The sequence below is a fragment of the Geospiza fortis genome, unplaced genomic scaffold (genome assembly GCF_000277835.1).
Source record: "Geospiza fortis unplaced genomic scaffold, GeoFor_1.0 scaffold192, whole genome shotgun sequence".
NCBI lineage: Eukaryota > Metazoa > Chordata > Aves > Passeriformes > Thraupidae > Geospiza > Geospiza fortis.
In genome coordinates this window covers 3,517,547-3,537,727 of record NW_005054315.1, presented here as the reverse complement: position 1 = coordinate 3,537,727, position 20,181 = coordinate 3,517,547, and the positions used below count along the sequence as shown (strand labels likewise).

Sequence of the window (20,181 nt, the reverse complement as noted above, 5' to 3'; positions counted from 1 at the left end):
TGAAGGTGAAGCAGCATCTTCCAATTTGATACAGATAAACACAGCAGCAAGTTCACGTGAAACAGTATGAAAATAAGAATTTACTCATGGACTGTAGGAAGTTAAGTTATTTTAAGTAAAAAACTTTTATAATTCTCTTTTTACACAAGACTAAAGTAATTAATTCTTTAAAGGCTGCTAACGGCTCAGTCTTAACTCAAGAGTAAATCTGGTTTGAGGTGAATTTTTAAGCTACTGTTAAATACAAGAATTGTAACATGTCTTTGTGAGAAATATTTCTTATTTCACGCATGGCAAAATGTTATATAATACTTTAAATAAATTTATGGTAGTATATTGCTGTTATTTTGCTCTCTCAGTATAGCATATTTAAGTGAATCACAACAGCATCTTTCCTACAAACACCATACAGAGCTCTCTCTCCATAAAGTGCATTTCTTAGTGTCCAGCAAGGCAAGTTCCTGCAATATGGGTGGGGTGACTATAACTGAAGTACTTCAGATACTCTGTCATCTTTGTTTCAAGGTTGTCTTGGACCTTCTGTTTTCCCCTCATCAACTTTTCACCTTCTTTTCAGCTGCAATCTAAGAGCAAAGGTAGTTACACAAGATGTCTCTGTGCAACGTTTGCTATTAGAAGTTTTTTGACTGAAACAAAAAATAACTGACCTGAAAACTGATGAACAGGGATTTGGGTGTTTCCATTTACACATCTGCTTACTAACTTTTAGGTTTCTCTCCAGCAGGACAAGAGAAGCAGCATTCAAAAAAAAAATGCACAAAATGTGCTTAGCATTATAGTTTAGTAACACTTACCTTTAGCAATAATTGGTATTTGGTTATTCTTTGAACAGGTTTCAGCAAGTATGAGTCCAAACTGAGCTTGTGGTCGAGTTTCCTTTGACATTCCTGTAATCAGCATTGGATTTCATCAGGACATGAATCAGTATTTGTGCTATTTGCTCTTGAGAAGGTTCAGTAAAAATAAACTAAACAAAAAACCCCAGACCCCAACAAAACCAAAGCCACCATTATTTTAGGGATTGAAGCAAGCATACCTGGAAAAATACAGAGTCTGAAAACTGCCTCCACAAACTTTCAGATCGAGGTTTATTTTGACAGTATTTTTCATAGATCTGGAAGTCTTCCATCTGGAATTGGGGAGACAAGCAAAAAGTTCATGAATTCTTGTGACTTTAATAGACAAAGTTCGTAACAATTTTTTTTCATTTTCAATAATGCTATGAAAGAATCCACCACCACCAAAAATGGAATCATTGTTTTTTGCTTAGGATGCCTCAAGGAATTGCAAAATCACTGATTTTGCAATGGCTACTAATTTGCAAAATAAAACATTCCTGTTAATTTTTGCTTCAGTTGAACGTTAAACACCTTATGAAGAAGCAAATGTTATATTTACAAATATATTTCTCCTACAATATGAAAAATATCTCTATGAGTGCCCAGCCATGAGAACCACTGTATAGATTTTTTTACAAGACTTTGTCCTTTTATTTTCTTTTCACAAATGTGTTTTTCACTGGGAGTCACACTAAAGTAAATCAAGCAGTTTGCTCCCCCTTATTACTTCAAAAATTAAATAGCATGACTTCAGCACTTGGTGAAAGCAAAAGGAAATAAAGACTATTGAAAATGTCATAGTAACCATAGATATAAAGGAAAGACCAGGTAGGAAATCAGCAGGCACAGAAGCACCTCCATCCCTCAGTTTTAGGAAATACCATCTCCATAGATGTAGGCAGTAAACAGAGGGGAGAGAGATGGCTCCTCCCAGGAGCTTTAGAGCATCAATAGGCTGATTTCCATACACACATTCTTATTTAGCCTTTAGTACACTACGGGTGAGACTCATTGTTTAGTACATCCCCAATTTAAAAAGTTTATTTTTGTCACAGCCTTCTATTTTTGGAACAAAAATGTTTTGGACTTTTTTGAGGTGTAACTTTCTTTACTCTTTAAAGAAAACAGAAAAGAACAAAACAACAATCCACTAAAGAAATCTCACCAAGTAAACCAACCATTTATAGTGAAGTGAAACAATGCAGTGCATGACTCCCCTTCATGCTTTCCTGACTGCCACTTTAAAAAAGCAGTTTTCTTTTAACAATATGGTAGTTTTTCCTAACAAAATCAATTGTGCTGCATAAGGGGAAGTATCTCTTAAATCTCAAACAACATCTACACTGTCAACCTATTACATGCTCAGGACAAACAAAGGGGATGTGGTGGTAACTGCTACATGAGAACCACTCTCATGTGTTACAGCCCTAAAGAGGTTTGTGAATGCAGTGCCAGGAAAAGGCCACACATACCTGGTCCAGAAAGCACCGTCCTACTAGTTCTGGGTATTCCACATAGGTTTCTAGCTCTCTTAAGAATATCCTATGAGAAAGAAAATTTTCTTAGAGGACACCTTGAAGAAAGTTGTCATGATGTTCACAGTCTTGCAATTAGTTTTCTAAACTTTCAGAAACAGAGTTGTAATTCTACAAAACCAAACATAGTTCTTCTAGATTGTGTACTTTAAAGGAGATAGCAAATTAAAACAAATATTCTGACCCATTTATTTCAGCTTATTGTTGCTGCAACTGAAATCAAATACAGGGCTGGAGAAGGAAAGGAGATTTCATTTCCCTTCCTTATGTATTCAGCAGCAGGATTTGTATAGTTTAGAGTGTTTGGGTTTTGCTTCCAAATACTACCAAACACCACACACCAAACAAAACCCAAAAACCACCTTCCCAAAACTAAAAATAAACCCACCCAAAATACAAAAAAAAAAAAAAAAAAAAAAACCCAAAAAAAAACCAGTGACAAAACATTCATTATAGTTTTGCCTGAATAAGAAACAACTACTTAATATACCTAACTTCTCTTGAAAATCAATTTCCCTTTCCTATGAATTTAAATATTATCCTCTGAAGAAAAGGATTCAGACTTCAGAGAGGTCACTCAATATATATTTCAATATATAAAAATAAATATAGTTTTATATATTAATTTTATATAATATTTAATACATCCATAGAAATATAAAATTAATCACCCTCAATCAGATGTAAGAGTTGAGTATTTGTGGTTTAGGACCATAATTCACTTTCCATAGCAAAAGTAATAAAAAAAAGAAACTCAAATAAAATCTACTTTAATTATCTTGTAACCAGATCCAAATATCTTGCTTCAGAAAGATGACCACAATGCAGAATTCTACCTGTGTGCTGCATGTATGCAGTTTCACACAGCTTTGCTCATCTTCTATAGATATTTTGCTTTTCCTCTTCTAAGCAATACAATGTTGGCATGCCATATAGACAAGTAGAACTCTGTAAGGATCTTTTAGCAATCTAAGGTAAATTAAAATACAAAGTAAAGAATCTCATCCAAATGTTGTTCTTAGAACCAAATGCAAATCCCCACCTGTTGTGAAAGTGATAAATTTCTTCCATATTCCCAAACAAGATATCTTTCTTATTTTGCAGTTCTGGTGGAATGAGATGAGCCATTAAGGGGTTGTCCATCTCTGCAGCATAACCCTGCAACACAGGAGAGAGGCACAATTATTATGTCCCTTTGCTTGCAGTACTTCTCTCTCTAACAAGGCGTTTTGTCTTCAGGCTGACAGACAGACAAGAAAGAGCTCAGTATTAATCACAAAAGAATACGAATTCTGTCTTCCCATCACCTCACTCAGCCACACACAGAGTCTTTAGAAAGACACATGAGTAAATCCTGCAATTCTAGATAAGTGAGGATGAAATAAAGTTTGCAATCATTTTCACCGAGTAAAGGCTCTACATTGCTGTACTGCTTGCAAATTATAGCTCGTACTCTTTTTGCAAAGACTTTACACATCTGAATTTAGAGTAACAATTCCAGTACACACACAAACCTTCATGCCTGTCTTAGCAATAGCTATGAAGGAATAAGCTGCCTGTAGTTATTTCTGCAGGTAACAGACACCATTAAGCTAAAAATCTTCCGTTTGCTTTAGTAGCAAAAGGAGTAGCTTTAGATTTCCACATCCTCCACTTGTCATATTAGCACAGATTCTCTTGTCTGTTTATCTGGCACAGAAAAGGACACAAGTGGCTTTAGTCCAGGACTGTTCTCCTTTGGCCCTGAGGTCACTAGTTTGCCTTCTCTCAAAACACTAAAAAGCCCTAAACAAACAAAACACTCCCAAAAAGTCAACCAGAAAAATGGCAGGAATTCTCTAACACCTGCATTATAAGCAGATTTCTTAATATAAATAAATTTCTCAGCATACAGGCATTGAAGAAAGATGATTCTATCTTCTTTAGATTGCATGAGATTTCTCTCTTGTGGTTTGTTGTTTTTGTTAATGTTTAAAATTATTTTAAATACAAGGTGATCCTTGCATTAACTCACATTGATAATAAACCACACCAAATAATAACAAAGTAAATAATTAAAAGAAAAGATACACAAAGTGCACCTACTATTAAGATTTTCAACATTTTCATTTTGTGGTCCAAACTACAGAAAGTAGAAGAACTAGCTGGTAAAGTCAGCTAACCTGAAGAATTCAAGCATTCGGATAGGACAGAATTATTTTGTTTTGAAAGAACCCAGAATCAGCCCTTTTAAAGTCTATGTATTTTTTTCCTCAAACACCACCAACCCCCCCCCCAAAAAAAAACAAACAAAAAACCAAAAAAAACCCCTCCCAGTGGTATAGGCAAAGACGATAAATAGCTAAGCATTGGTTCCTTTCTCATATTTTTCCATTAAGGAAAATTGTACAGCCTTAAAAATTTCAAAAATTTAGATAAAATTTAGTTATTTTTTTTAACAGGAAAAGAACTACTGTAGCCACCATGTGGTTTAGATGAACAGCTCCACAAAGAGAATGATTTCCACTTTAAGTCAAGATGGTATCAAACATAGCAGCTCAGCCAGCACTGGCAAAAAGGAGGAGTATCAAATTTAGCTCAGGTGAAAGGAAGCCTAACAGAGTTCATTACTTGTGAATTTTGAAGGAACAAAAGTGTGAAATATATACATAGACAAAAAGTTTTTGTCATTTCTTTTCACTTTAGGCTGATATACTTTTAAAATTTACTATGAAAAGCTTCATGTTTTACTACCTGTGCAGTAGTTGTGTTTTAAGAAAAGAGAGGGAAAACTACTTAATGCAGCCACAGAGATTATTTAATCTTATTTAGATTATTTAATCTTACTTTAAAAATGTTTAAGGCCTTGCTTAGTCTTTCATTTGAAAGCTGCTCTAAAACCATGCAAGTAAGTGAAAAAAAGGGTAGAATTAAATACCTACAAATAGACTAGACCGGCATTCTTCTCCCAGTAAAGATTATTCACAGACTGAAGTGGGATGATCATGGTTATTAATGAAAGAAAAGTTATTGATCTTGGATAAGCTATAGCAGTTTCCAAATAATCAATCTTGGGAAACTACCTTGCTTTTTTTCTATCAGAATCCTTGGCAGACAGAAAATCCAATGCAAACAAATAGGACATAATAAGAGCAGACACTGTCTCTACAAAGGAATACCAGGTTATTTTACATGAAAAATTGAAAGATTAATAGAATAGGAGAAACAAAGAGAATGGGAGAACAGCCAGAACTATGGACTAATAACTAGAATTCCTTAAAAGCTGGAAGCCTGCCACTGAGCCATACCTCAGCAAGTATCTTACCCAGAATTACTGCTGGCACTCCCAATCACCCAGGTTCAAGCTAGAGGGATACCAAACTGCAAGGAGGCACAGAGAGGTGTGCCTGGCACAGAGTACTGGAGTGTCACTCACAGTGACACAAAACCAAGACACTAAGCCTAGCAAGACAGGAGTTGCACTGCACTCTATGGAAAACAAGAGTAATACCATGGGAATAGAAAGATGCTCCAGTAGCAGCAGTGAGGACCAAAACTCCTCAAACTATTCAAATCATGATTTTATGAATAGACCTGTACAGATGCATTGCATATAAAAGCAGGAGATAAAGTGATCTTTAAGGCCCACTCCAAACTGACCTGGGTTTATTATCACATGTCAGATGTGACCATCCTGCTGTAATCAACACTTCTAGCACTTGGACTGAACAGGATGTAAATGCTGTGGGAAGCTCAGCACAAACTAGCAAAACCAAGACCAGAGTCCAAAACCCTCATACACTACTCTTACTTGAAGGTGTGTACTCAGAAATTATCAGTCCTGGTCCATAACTTTTGGCAGTTCCTATTTAGAAGCTTAACATTGATATGGACACCAAGAATATCCACTTGTCTCAACTTTAGTTGAGACAATCCTGATCAAATTATTCAGCCATAGTTACCTGCAACTTCATCATTCCCTGAAATCAAATTGGATTACAGGAAAATTATACATCCATAGCTGAAGACTTGAACTTGAGGAAAAAAAGAATACTGCAGTTTATTTCTGCAAGCAGCTCAGCAGTGCTGCAATCATGCCTCCATAAGTGCGGAGCAAAGGGAGCACCTTCGCTTCCTTGATGATTTCAAATGGGGATTTTATTACAAGGCATTCTGTTCCCACAGTTGTACCCAAGACATGTGGAAGATCGCTCAAAGATATGCAAAGAAAGATCTAACAAACAACTTTTCTCTGACACAGGAGCCTCTTGACACAGATTCACGTTCCTGTGCGACACATGACCTTCCTGGAACTGATCCACGACTCTGGAAACAACTTCTGCAGGAATTAATGATCATTACAAATCTCACTATGATTCCACCTAAATACTAAGGCACATCTTATTTTCTGCTTAATTTGTGTTTTCTAATACAAAATCCTTGTTGTATGGCTATTCCTAGAAAAAAAAATCACATATTGCTGCCTCTGTGAAAATATGATAAGAAAGGAAAAATGTAATGACCACATTGCTTGACGAAACAGAGGCTTTATGGTGGTAAGGAAATACATAAGAGAATCCACGAAATGCAAGAACATCCAGAGAGAAACTTAGTCTTTACCTCAAGAACACAGAGAAGTTCTTCCACATATGCTCGTTCAGTCTCGATAAGTTCATTCATTACATGCCTGTGGACAAAGAATGATAATTAAGGTGGGCTTATTCACTTATGTAAAGTAATGAGATAACATTAATTTTGTCTGTTTTCCTTTTTTACTTCAGACAATAAAAGAATTGTTTCCAGGCAATGGAAAATGTTCCATGGATATTCCTGTCATTATTTTATATATCTTTATTGAGAGATACGTATTTTTAGAACATTTTAAAATTTTGAAAATGTGTTTGAACAGGAAAACATAGAATCTGGCAGTCATTTCTTTAACATATTTTATACTGTTCAGTTTTTTATAAAAGTGGTTTTTGGTAACACATATCAAAACAGAGGACTAAAAAGAGTCCAATAAAAAGACAAAGGCTCAAAGCGTGGAGACCAAATCCTTCAACAGATTAACATGGGGTTTATTACTCAAAACTGTATAATCTCTGAAATGAAAATATGTAGTTGTCCTGCCATAGCATCACCTCACTGCAGCAAAGGTAGACTCTGGTACTACCCAAACTCTAAATAATGCTGCAGACAGAAATGTCTTCCTCTGTGCACAGAGCATAGCCAATGCATTTCAAAAGTCACTGAGGGTTATTTCAGAGAAATAAACTTGTTTTATCAAACAAGTTTGATCCTTAGCAAAACTCAGGCTTTGCTGGAACCAAATCAGAGAAAATCCACACTTTTTGCTTATCAAAATATACTTACTGTCGTAACACAGCTAGGTTTTCTTCATCATCCATTGTAGATCCTCCTCTGCTTTGATGGAGTTCAGTAGTTTCACTCTAAAGAAGGAAACAAATAAACAATGAAAAAAATAATCATGGCACCACAGGAAAAAACACTTTAAAATAGAGAGATTTGTGCTCAGCACTTTTCACTGGAAAGACTGTACTCCACTAAAAATGAAGGCAGTTTGCAAGAATGCTGTGAAAAAAATTCAAGTCACCCTGAAGGTCTTGAAGCACACCATATTTGGATGTGGAAAGTTCTCCATCAAAAGCCAGTTAAGAAAAGGTGGTGGTTCAAAACCTTAGCCGTAGCCTGTTTTCCAAGCTAAAAATAAGGTACTGTGCTAACTTTCTGGTTGCTTCTTAAACCGACACAGAAATTCATTCCTAAAACTTTTACTGTAATGCCTAAACCTAACAATGGCTTGCTGAAAAAAGAGAGAGGTTCTGCTTTCAAGCCCTCCTCGAACTACCCCTTTTTTCTCCAAATGCTGTCCATCCTGGTCATGTGGCCCAGCCTTCTTCCTGGCAATGTCTTTTGCTGCACCTTTGCTGAGTTGATTCAACTCTCTAATGCAGTGAGAAACTCCTTGTTTCTGTTGCTGCTGTCAGGACACTTCCCTTGCTGCAGGCAGGGCAGGAAGACCATCCCCACTTGGGAATGGCAAGGTCAGGTGAAGCTGTCTTGGAGCCAATGACAACTACTTCTTCACTGTCAACGGTTTTAAGAGTAGCCAATTACTACTGGCAAATAAAAAATGTTTCCTGTTCATAAACTTAATATTTTGCTGCCCCTAACATTTTTCCTAATATTGGCAGCTATTTACTTTACCCTCTCTCATAACCAGCACAGCAACAAAGCAGCCCCTATTTAAACCATGTGACTGTTTCACCAGTGTTACTTCAACTGGGACAATGCCATCACTTTGTCAGTAGAATTCCCTCATACTTATTGAGAGTTCCTGAATATTCTGTTGTACTATGACTTTTTCAAGTAGTGTATGTGTGAAAAATTGAAAGTGACAAAAATACCTTTGCTTTTCTGTAGTTTACCCTCCGAAGTGCACTGCTTTCTGAGTTGGACACGTTTTCTCTTTGGAGACCTAAACATGTAAACCAGAACCAAACAGAAGTTAGAACTGGATCAGATCTGACACAGATGTTCATGCAACTACAAATTATGGGTGGAAGTTTCTTTAAGTTTCCCAGCATAGCAGAAAAAAACTAAAGGCTAATACAGATAACTTACCTGGAGAGGTACAAGGAGATTTTACAAATGCTTCAGGTCTCGGAGCAACTGGCTGAACAGGACGTGTCTGCTTAGCTGCCAGCTTCTTAAGACTTACTTGCCGCTTTTGAAACATTTCTTCCATACTTTCTTGCTTCTGGAAAACCTTTTGCACATGGTCCTACAGTTGCCATGGAAATAAAAACCAACTTGAATTAAAAACATAATTTAAATAATTTATTATAATTTTTAAATCCCTGCCAGAGACCTACCAACAAGCTACATTGACATCTACAGCATCTACAGCATACTGATTTGAAATTGCAATTACTTTTATACAACATATAGAAATATTACACTAACTCTTCACTCTTTACAAGGTGTAATCTACTGTGATTTTGTGTGTTTACTATCGAGAAATCTGGGATTCGGGTTTCAATTTAAAAAAAATAAATTTTTTTGGACTGTCTAAAGGTTCTGTTACATAGAGATCAACCATGAAGAAAAGGAATATATTCTCAAGTTCTTAAAAAAAAAAAGTAGCACATTTTTGCTACATAAGAAAAAGGTATTAAGCAATTTTTCTGTCTGAAAAATTAAAGTGGTTATGAAAAGTCTCTGAAGCCCCTGGTGCTTATCCAAAGATATACTGAGACTCAGGCACAGAGATGTATTGGCTTTTCAGTTCACAGGTATAACTCCTAGTACTGATTATTTAGCTTTATCAAGGGCAGTACAAAAGAGCAATTCTAGAATGAACAAATGGACACACAGACACACATAAATGTCTTCTGGTACCTTCAGGTCTTCATTGAGGATGTATGCATACTCTTCATAAATTTTATTCAACTCCTTGATTTTATTGCCAGCACCAGTATCCAGGAATTTCTCAATCTCCTGTAACGCTGATTCTGCACCATCCTGAGACTGACACTTATCTACAGGCTGGGAAGCCAGCAGGTAAATTCCTTCATCACACCACTTCATGGACTAGAAACAGAGAAGAACAGGCTCAGAATGCACCAGTACCAGCATCACACACAAAGAGTCTGACACACTCAACCTTGTATTCATGTATTCAGCTATTTAAAGAGAAAACTTCCAGCCCACTGAGATAATGTTACCTACCATTATGACAATTGTTTGACAGAGATTTCGGGAAACAACTGTTGCATACTAAATTTACCTTCTCTAGTAAGTCGTGCAGTTCCAGAGATTTGTTAAGAAGTTTTCTCCTCCGTTCTATTTCAGTAGTGAAGGCATCACAGAGATGATGAAGTTCACTGCATTTTGGAATAATGGAGTCCACAGCATAATGATTGCTTTGAATAAAAGCATCACGCTCCGAGGCTAACATTTTGGCTTTTGTTACAGTTTCCTAAGAAAATAAGCACTGATTAAAGTACATCTTTCCTTGGATCAAGACCAATGAAACAATTTTTACACAGTGAAATATTGATAAAGAATACAACTTTAGTTAATATCTGCCTTACTTAATAAATCAAAGTGATTTCCTGTCTTTCCAGTTGCCCAAGAACTTTCCTGTACCAGAGTACCTCAGAAATAACAGTGAGTTTATCACTGTTTAATCACAGGGCTCCTTGTGAAGGAACCACTGTTGTCTTTCTATGCCTTATTGAGCAGGGTTGGTGTGTGTATGAATGCAATTTGGGATACAGCAACAATCTGAATTCAAATTGAAAAAAAAAAACAATCTCAGCCTTAAGAGTAACAACCCCACTTAGGGAGCAATTTGTTTCATTGTAAAGCACAGATCAGAAAAAGGTTCCCTTTCTATATTGTTCAGTGTCTTTTTCTGTTGGCCATTTTTATTGTACATTCAATACACAGCTTTCTTATCTCTAAGATTTATTGAAAGACATGGCTTTAATAGGAACGGAAGTGGTCCCTTGATCAGTAAATGCAAAACTTGGCTATGTAGACACTTCACACAATTCTTACATGAAGCAATCACACTTTGTGTCCGGTCACTCTGCTCTTTATTGAGGGATGTCCAAGAATTACTCTGCTCCAATGGTTGAAGACCTTATTTCAGATTCCTTCTGTACGTTACCTGAGGCACTGATTCTGCCTTGTTGTCAGCTTAAGCTGACACACTCAACAACCAAATCCCATTCCCCTCTGCACTTGCATTGTCACAGTAGAAATTAAGGAGACTTGCAGAGTTCTTACATCTGATTTTTCTTTAAAGTTGGCAAGGTCTTTCAAAATATGCTCCACATGTGAACGGCTGTTTCCCACATCTGTGAAAGCAGACAGTCTCTCAGACACAATATCCAAAGCTGCTTTGACCTGAAATGAGACACAGCTATGTATGAACGAAGAGACCTCTGCCTCTCCAGAGGCCCCCCAATTACATAGGTGATAGCCACTATTTGCAGTCAGGTGACTCACATTAGGTGGTTACTGGGACACAGAGACAAAGCACCTTTTTTTGTCAGCATACCTCCCCCCCCCAATTAAAAAGGAAAACAAATACAAAGAAAAGGCAGTGAAGTAATCCTGTTTCCCGGTACTGAAAAAGATGCAAGAGAAAGATGCAAAGGAAACATTTAAGATCTTGCTTTTACCAGATGACAAGGAAGCAAAGCAACATTAATGTTAACAGCAGAAGATGAGGGAGAGGTCCCCACTCCAGCAATTGTTTTAGAGACAGACAAATGCTTGCAAGAGTGTTTCTGAGTGTTGCTCTTGTGGAGACACAGGGGCTGTGCTCAGAGATCAGCTACACCAGGATAAAGGGTCTGTAGGTGCCATCGAGCACATGAATTAAACAACATGAGATCAGAAACTGGCTGTGAAAATTGTAGTGCAGCCTCCACCCAGCTTCTAACACTATGGCTGCAACTTCCCACCCACAGTGTTGGAGACAGTTTTCATAAAATTTCAGCCAGAATGTTTAGTTGAGACTTGGTTCCTTAAAAGGATCTATTGGCAAGATGAAAATGTTGCAGCAGCATTTTATGTTTCTGTGGTACAGAACAGGTTTCAAAGGACTTTTTGAATGCTTATACACTGCTGGGTGCATGGCAAAGAACTTCCTAAGGCTGTAGAAAAAAAAAAAAAATGTTATGTCTTGTCTTTGGCAAGAATCCAAACTAGTAAAGATAGCAGTGTGTCAAGTAAGGGCAAGTACAAGAAAAAGGTTGGAGAAAGCTTGCAAGTACATACAAGAACTGTAAAATCAAGAGCAGGAAGCATTTTCTGAATAATTTCTATGTTACCAAATATTGACTGCCACCAAGAAGTTCTCACCTCTCTGAAATTCTGTTCAAAATTCCGAAGGCGCAGGCACTGCTCTAGTTTTTGCTGATGCTTCATCCAAAACTCATCAAAGGCGGTCTCTGTTTCATGTAATTGAGCCAGTAGCCTTTAAAAATCAAAACAAAACACATAAAAAATACTCTAAGAATGATGGGTACAACCTTCAAGGGACAATGCAATCCTCCACAGTAAATAAAAAAAAACCTCCCCAAAGCAGTATTTTTCAGGACAAATAAACTGGATACAAGAAACACTTTTTGCATCACACAGTATCATTTCCTAAAATAACACTTATGTAAAAAACTGAAACTCAACACAAACATAAATTTCTGGAAAATGGGCAAGTGCTTATTTTAAGCACCTTCTCAGCTTTGGCCTGAGGACATGGGGACCTGGGGCTAACATACATAAATATGCAAATGTGTGTGGGTTAAGACGCAGAGGAACCCAAGCCTTAGGCTAACAGGAAAAGTTAAAGTAAAAAATCTGAACTGCTACAACCAGGCAGCTGCCCTTACATTTCATTCTTTGGAGCAAAGCTCACTATAAACCTGAAGGCCATTGCTCCTTCCCTTCCAAGCACAGTTATTAATTAAATATCACAGGCAAGTGTACAGGTGTACTCTGATGGGGAAAACCTTCTTTAATTATAATTCTGGCAAATGTGTTAGAAATATTAATTAAATATCACAGGCAAGTGTATAGGTGTACTCTGATGAGGAAAATCTTTGATTATAATTCTGGCAAATGTGTTAGAACTTTAACTTCTTAACTTACTTCTATAATTGCATTTGACAGCATGATATCCCATGGACTTTATACAGTGCACTTTGCTGTACTTAGACTACATCTGGGGAAGGCAACCCATCAGAATTTTTATGAACTTTTGTCTTTAACACTACAGAAATGAACTCTGAATTTACAAGTTAAAACCATCAAGAGAAAAGGCAGTAACACACGCACACAGAGAGTTTGTTCCAATTTCTGTCAGATATTGTATTGAATAGGAATGTTAAGGATAAATGAGCAACCCCCACCCTGATCGTCCTTGGATAGCTGATAGCAACAGTGACCAAAAAAAGTGACTTCTGCCAAGGTTTATGGATTGGAATGGACAGTTATTTGGAAAGAAATCCAGCCTGAGTGTAACAGAAACACAGAATGACAGACAAAAAAAGAATGCAGAATGCAGCCTGGGGGAAATGAGCTATGCTTTCATAGCTTTGTGAAAATTTACATCTGTGCTATAGTGATATAATGTCTTCAAACCTGGCAGTAATGTGAGGGGGGTGTGTATGTGGCAGGCAGGGAGCAAAGGAAAACAATACCTATTACTTATATGCCCAGAGGAAGCACATAGGAAATCGGTGCATAGATACTTCAAGAGTGGTGTACTCCCTAACAGCCTTCAAAAGCTACTAACAATATTGATAAGTTATCAGGTTTAAGAGAAAAAAAATCCTCCCACTTCAAAGGGACCTGAGGGAAATGGACAAATCTACCGAAAAGAAGGGATAGATCACTTCAGTCTTCCACTCATGCCCACTGTACAGCAGCAAAATTTCTTGGATTGCACTTCAGTTTCTAAACAAAGCATTGATATTCTTTAAAATAAGGAAAAGATACTCAAGTATAGAGTCCAAATGTGACAGAAATGAAAAGAAGAACAGTGTTGTGTGGTATCAGAATTCCAACTCCATTTCCCTATAGCCAGGGGATCCCACAGTGGGCATTAGAGCGTTACTTTGTTCAGGACAGATCTGACAGAGGAATTGTTTCTGAAATTATTTATAATGTTCACATTGAAACATTTGCTTATTTTCAAAGCATAAATATGGAATTAAATAAAGAAGCTGGGGGGGAATCAAAAAAGCAGAAAAGCAGCACATTTAGTATTTCACACCTCTCACCTTTCCACCGTTATTTGATTGTCTAGCTGATCTTGATTCAGTTTGTAATCAGGATTCTCAGTAACTGGTTTTGTAATGCTTCCAAGGATATCATCTCCCTGTTCTACTGCTACCCTGATATCCTCCTACAAAACAAAACAAAAGAAAAACCCCACACGCTGTAGCAGCATGTAGTTTTTTTAAGCAGAATTCACAAGGCGCTGAATCGAAAGAAGGATTTCAATAGCATTTGAACAAGCACAGTTTTATTAAAAGCAGTGGCTGACAACAGACAGTAAATGATAAATGTCAGCTTCTTCCATGTTTATCATCTGAAGACCCCAGTGTAACTGAGTTAAATTTTCATGGTAGACAGGCTTCTAGTGTAGCTTTAGGCTACAAATATCTCAAAAATGTTAGATGCACAGTTCTGAAACCACCAAAGAGCTTTCATTTAATCCTTTTTGAAAGAACATTTGTTCATGCTTCAAAAGGCCATATATTTTAATATGCATGCAAATACAATCAAATTTCCTGTTGCAAACAAAACTACAAATTAAACACACCACTACTTACAAAGAAATTACTGTTTCACATACAACCCATTATGCATTTGTACATACGTAAACTTAGTTTCAAGAAATGTCATTTTTCAATGCAAAAAGGATTTTTAACATCAAAAAAAAGCAAGTTCAAAAATATATCATTGGTTCACATTGCTACTGTCTACTAGCATCATCCATGTTTTCCATTAATATTACTAGCTATAAATTAAAAGACAGTTTAACTAGAAGACAGCATCTCTACAAAAACTACATACCTTCATTTTGTCCTTCTTTTCCGTGTGTGTTGCAAGAAGGGAGCTGGTTGATTGCACATCATTTGGTAGTTCTGTTTCAGCCAGCTCAGTCCCAAAGGACTGAAGAATCTGAGCTGTTTGCTTAACCTTTTGGGCGAAACCTTCTATAGCCTTTTGGAATAAAAAGCATTAAAGATGTTTTGTGTTCATCACACACATATGTACAAACAAACACAAGCACACAAAATATAATTCTCAAAACAAACCCAAACAGATGAATTACAAGAATGAAAAATGGTCAAAGTAGAATTTTGCAAGCAACAGATACTGTCACCATTAATTCCTTAATTGTATGTTTTTCTTAGGCTTGTATCAGGTGTATCTTCTTCATATTTTTATAATCTGGAGTTATTTTATAATTTGAGCTTTTTCTTTCTTGTAGCAAAACCAATAAACCTCAATACAATAACACACTGTAGCTCCTTCGCTCCAAGTGTTCAGAAAACCCCTCCCAAGTTATTACTCATATTATTTCTCTAAGATGACTAAGTACCATTGGGAACATCTTCTCACACTGAGCAAGTCAACTTGCATCACTTGGAATCTGTTTTATAAATGACAGGGTATAAAACAGAAGGGTTCATTAAGCTGAAAAGTTATAACAAAACCTAAGACTTACAGTGCGACGGGACAGCCATCTGTTGTGGCAGTAATCCAGGGTGCCACCAAGATCTTCTGTTAATTGTGTCTTATCAATGTAACCCTGCAGTTCTGACACTGAGCCCAGCATTATGATCTGCAGCAGGACAGAAAAAAAGTGAACGTGATCAGTGGTGACAAGTCCCTTGTTAATGATTCTGAGCCCCATCCTTCAGACACTGACAGAGAAGATGCATTTTTTAATATAAAAGTGAGAGATGGAACTGTTTCCTGTGGGTATAGAAACACAAATTTAACAGTTCTTTCAGGTGAAGATGATGTAAATGTAAATGACTGAATATGGACATGGGCACAAGGCATGTTAAAAAAAAAAGCTTATGGATTATACAGCATAACACTACCAGATTTTTAAAATCTTGTTAAACTGTACTTGGCTATTTTCTAAAAGCAACATTTATTCCTTGTTCATTTTTCCTTGCTATCCTGGGTCTGCAGGACAGAACAATAGTGCCTACATGGATTTGTCATGTAAGCACTGGTTCTCCAAAATAAATGAAAGATGGGGGGAAATTTTCTTAAAGACCATCTTTCCCTCTTTCAATTTACATCTGATAAGTACAGTAACTTTTATATCATCAACTTATATAGTTTCAAATTTTATTTTAAAATATAAAAGCCATACACTTGCAAACAAAAGTACAATCTGTGGGTTTACTGGCAATATAACAACAGGCATCCATTGTACATTTGCTCAAGTGACAGAAACCATAGCGTTTGTTCATGGGAAATGAATCTGCTTCAAAATTCACATACACTCTCAAGAAAAAGCCATCATGAATTAGCTAAAATTGCCACAACTGCCTCTAAGCATGGCTTTTTGTTGGGGCTTCTTTGGTCCTCCTTGGCTACCTTAAGTACTTTTACAGATTCCTGGTAGTAAAGTGAAAACAGAGGATTACTTACAGGTACTTTCATTTTAAGCTCATCTTTGTTGAATCTGAAAGCAATGTCCGAGAGAGCTCGATGAAAAAATCCTGTTGGGCGCAGAACGAGGACTAATTGCAGGTTCCCTGGGAAAGATGCCTGCAAAGCAAGTTTAGCCTGTTATTTTCTGTGCCTCAGCTCCAGAAAATATTTTTGAACAAGGAGAAGCCCCTGATAAACCACAAACTCACTGTATCAAAGGCCTCCCATAATGGGGTGACCAATCATATTGTTGCATGGCTAGTACAAAGAACTTCATTCAAAAGACATTTACTTGTCTTTGGGAACAGGGATCTATTCTCTTGGAATCCATTTTTTTTCAGGGCTGGCTTGTACTGCTCTTCAGCTAAGATTACAACCTACCCAAGGAGGCTAATGAACAAACAGCAGTGGCTCGGTATTTTTTTAACAAGACTTTCATGGTTACTTCATCTTCACTTTAATAGAAGATGCCAAAGAAACCTCCATCATTCTGTGAAAACCTAACAACAAATTTCTAATTTGTGCATATACTACCTTGCCAGTTGCCTACATAAGTTTTTGCCACAGAGGATGGATTTCTCAGGCAGTAACTTAAGAAAAAGCTTTAATTTGGCTGACAAAAATTAAAATCAAGCATAAAAAATCTCAGCTCTCTTTTTCCTCATCAACTTCCAACTAGCAATCCGATGGATCTTTCTCAGTTCTACAATAGGTAGAGGGAAAACAGAAGATAGAAGAAATTTTTAAAAATATAGCATTAAATTATTGAAAAGCAACCTCTGCTGTGGCAGAAATCTGCATATTTGGCATTGAGCCACTCTTGGAAACATTCTCCTCTATTCAGTATTTCCACTGTAGGGAGGCAGTGAAATTCACTAAAGAAATGATCATTATAATGATTAAGTATGCAATTTTCTTCATTATACTGTTGGAAGTTATTTCACTTTTCTAGCAAACTGGTTTACCAGAGGGAAGATAAAAAAGCCAACCAAAAAAGCCCCACTGACTGAAGGAGCTGTTATGCTATGCTCTGTTCCAAGCCTACTGGAACTGTTAGTATCTGGAAGGTTAGAGTGATTTAATAACAATTTTGAGGTTTCCAAGGGTTCCAGGTACTTAGCATTAGAAATTATGAATTTTTAAAGGGAAAAGTAGTTTAACACTTCTCTGGAAAGCTTCAAGATCTATTGTGGTTCCCCAGATATTCAGTACACAACCAAGATTTCATTTGTCTAAGGAACCTTAAAGGCTTGAGCTTCTCAATCTGTCTCCATTTCAGTGATGTCCACATTTCCTAGAAAGTACAGTGGTTCAGTTCCAAAGGAGTCTGATGGCTGGGAACAGAAACCAGGTAATTCTGAGCGTCCTCACTAGCTCCTCAGCCTTGCACTCTAAAATTCACTAAAAAAAGTGCAGCCTATGAAGTTACTAACCCATAGTTATCAGAGGAAAAACTTTTCATAGAAAATTTCTGACTACATTCAGAAGAAAAAGAAAAGATTATACTTTTCTTACTCTTTTTTCTGAATTACCATACAAAGCAAACCCACAAATTTATTTCAGAGCATTAAAAGAACAGACAAAAAAATCTTTAATAAATCTCCTGGATAAGCCTTTTAGAATGACAGCTGTATTTACTGCTCTCATTCAACAGACACTTCAATCTATTTTGTGCCTGTAACAGAATTGTTCAGTCCAACTGAACAGTTATTTTTACCTTTAACCTCCAAAATGTGAAGTTTTTTCAGTGGCAATGCAAATATTTCAGAATAAAAATGATAGAAGAGATATTTTTAGGTAACATATTTTGAAAAAAAATAAGGTGCCTCCTTGTGAGACACCCATCCCACCACATGATGTCCTGACCCACTGTCTATGGCAGCCAATATCTGCAACCCCTTTAGCCTTACTTGGAGCACTGGGAAATTCCCTGGACAGAGTGCTAGATAATATCATTGAGGCACCCTTTCGCCACAAAAGATGGTCTTTCAAGGTCCCTCCCAACCCAATCTGTGATTTTATGACATTTAGGCTGTTACTGAAGCAGAGAGCACTACCCAAATGCAATCTAATAGTAAATTTTTCTGGACTGTCTACTAGGTCCTATGAAATAGAGTTTAATTGCATGATGAAATTAAGTATGGTGTTCAATTCAATGAAAACAGAGAATATGCACTGCAATTATTTTCTATCTCAATGTGTAAACCCAAAATGATGGTGTTGAGGTCAATACAGTCTTGGTATCACTTTCATTCCCATTCAAAACCTGTCAGAAATTTTCCTTCACTCTGAACAAAAGCTCAAATTTTAGATTACTTTGACTTTGTCTACAGTGTAAACTGGTCTCCACTAGTCTGTCTCCATTTGGTTTTGTTTTTTTCTTCAAAAAAACTCCATGTCTTAAAAAGTGATGCCTCCTTCCCTTGTTGTGGCTAGGAGTAAAATCTGCAAATTAATATTTGTGAAACAAGAAGGGGAAGTTGTGCTACAGTAAACAATGTTGGACTTGTGCCAGCTATTACAGTTTATCAAAGGTTGTATCTGCACTGCCAAAATACTACTACTTTTCCTAACATTTTTTTGCTAAAGCCCTGGTGACTTGCAGAGACAATGCTATGATGTAAGAGACACTCCATAGATGCCTGTGAACTTCATTGACCAGTCAACTTCACCCTGAACACTGGAACAAAACAAAAATCCTCTGTTCCAGCCCAGCAGCATATTTGTTTGAAGCCATTGTATGCTAACCAGACAACAAACAATGACTTCTCAATAATGCTTTGCTAAATGTTAAGCACCAAAAAATATTCATGTTATGTTTAGCAGTGCTATCAAATAAAGTGTCTTCAAGGACTGTTTCACTGAAGTCAATGAACCTTACTCAGATTTGTTGAAGGGTCTGTATGTTCAAAAACTGTTTTTTTTTTTTCCCCAAAGTGTCTTTCTTTACTAGATTAATTATTATTAAGAGTACCCTCAACATCTTATCTCAAATATTGAATTTATCTGATTTTAAGCCAATACAAAAGAGACTAGGAATCATGTTTTTCATATTCTCTCCAAAAATTAGGAGAGTTCAGCCCATATATTCATTCATCTCACTTGCATTTGTTTGATATTTCATGACAGTCATGGGATTAGTTTTCTATCTGCTCATCTTCACTTTCTCATCCAGTCAGGTCAATGCCAATTCTAAAGAGAAAAAATGTAGATGTACTCATTGTTATCAGCTTTTGATTAAATCTGATCAAATCAGGAATTTGTATACAGCACAGCCCCAGGATCAAAGTGTTCCAATACACTGAGATCTTTGTTGCCCTACAAGTATCCTGAACCTAGAATAAGGGGAAGAACCTTTTCTGGCTGGACAAAATGGGGAACAATCTTAAGTTCTCCAGAAAACCCATTAATAGTTTCTCAGGAGCAGGTTAACCTGCCTGCTTTGAGGCATCTGCTTCTCAGGGATGGGGAGCATTTCACTGCATGTCCCAGGTTTCTGGAAAGGGGAAAATGTATAGACTGAATCCAGTTGAGTTCTGGGCAAAATGCAAAATCAAATTACCATAGAATCACAGAATGGATTG

The 20,181-nt window shown here is 36.8% G+C and overlaps 1 protein-coding gene across 7 annotated transcripts in view; it reads right to left on the bottom strand.

Moving 5' to 3' along the window:
* MCF2L (MCF.2 cell line derived transforming sequence like) overlaps positions 1-20,181 on the bottom strand; it is a 145,711-nt gene that overhangs the window by 13,016 nt on the left and 112,514 nt on the right. For all 7 annotated transcript variants that reach the window (XM_005419967.2, XM_031056171.1, XM_031056172.1 and 4 more), the window contains exons 5-20: positions 16,595-16,714; positions 15,651-15,767; positions 14,993-15,142; positions 14,194-14,318; positions 12,275-12,389; positions 11,192-11,311; positions 10,185-10,376; positions 9,797-9,988; positions 9,020-9,179; positions 8,803-8,873; positions 7,748-7,824; positions 6,995-7,061; positions 3,438-3,553; positions 2,333-2,402; positions 1,058-1,150; positions 816-908 (exon numbers count right to left, since the gene is read on the bottom strand). In XM_005419967.2, coding sequence (XP_005420024.1) covers positions 816-908; positions 1,058-1,150; positions 2,333-2,402; positions 3,438-3,553; positions 6,995-7,061; positions 7,748-7,824; positions 8,803-8,873; positions 9,020-9,179; positions 9,797-9,988; positions 10,185-10,376; positions 11,192-11,311; positions 12,275-12,389; positions 14,194-14,318; positions 14,993-15,142; positions 15,651-15,767; positions 16,595-16,714 — 1,878 coding nt within the window. The remainder of the gene's footprint in view (positions 1-815; positions 909-1,057; positions 1,151-2,332; positions 2,403-3,437; positions 3,554-6,994; positions 7,062-7,747; positions 7,825-8,802; positions 8,874-9,019; positions 9,180-9,796; positions 9,989-10,184; positions 10,377-11,191; positions 11,312-12,274; positions 12,390-14,193; positions 14,319-14,992; positions 15,143-15,650; positions 15,768-16,594; positions 16,715-20,181) is intronic.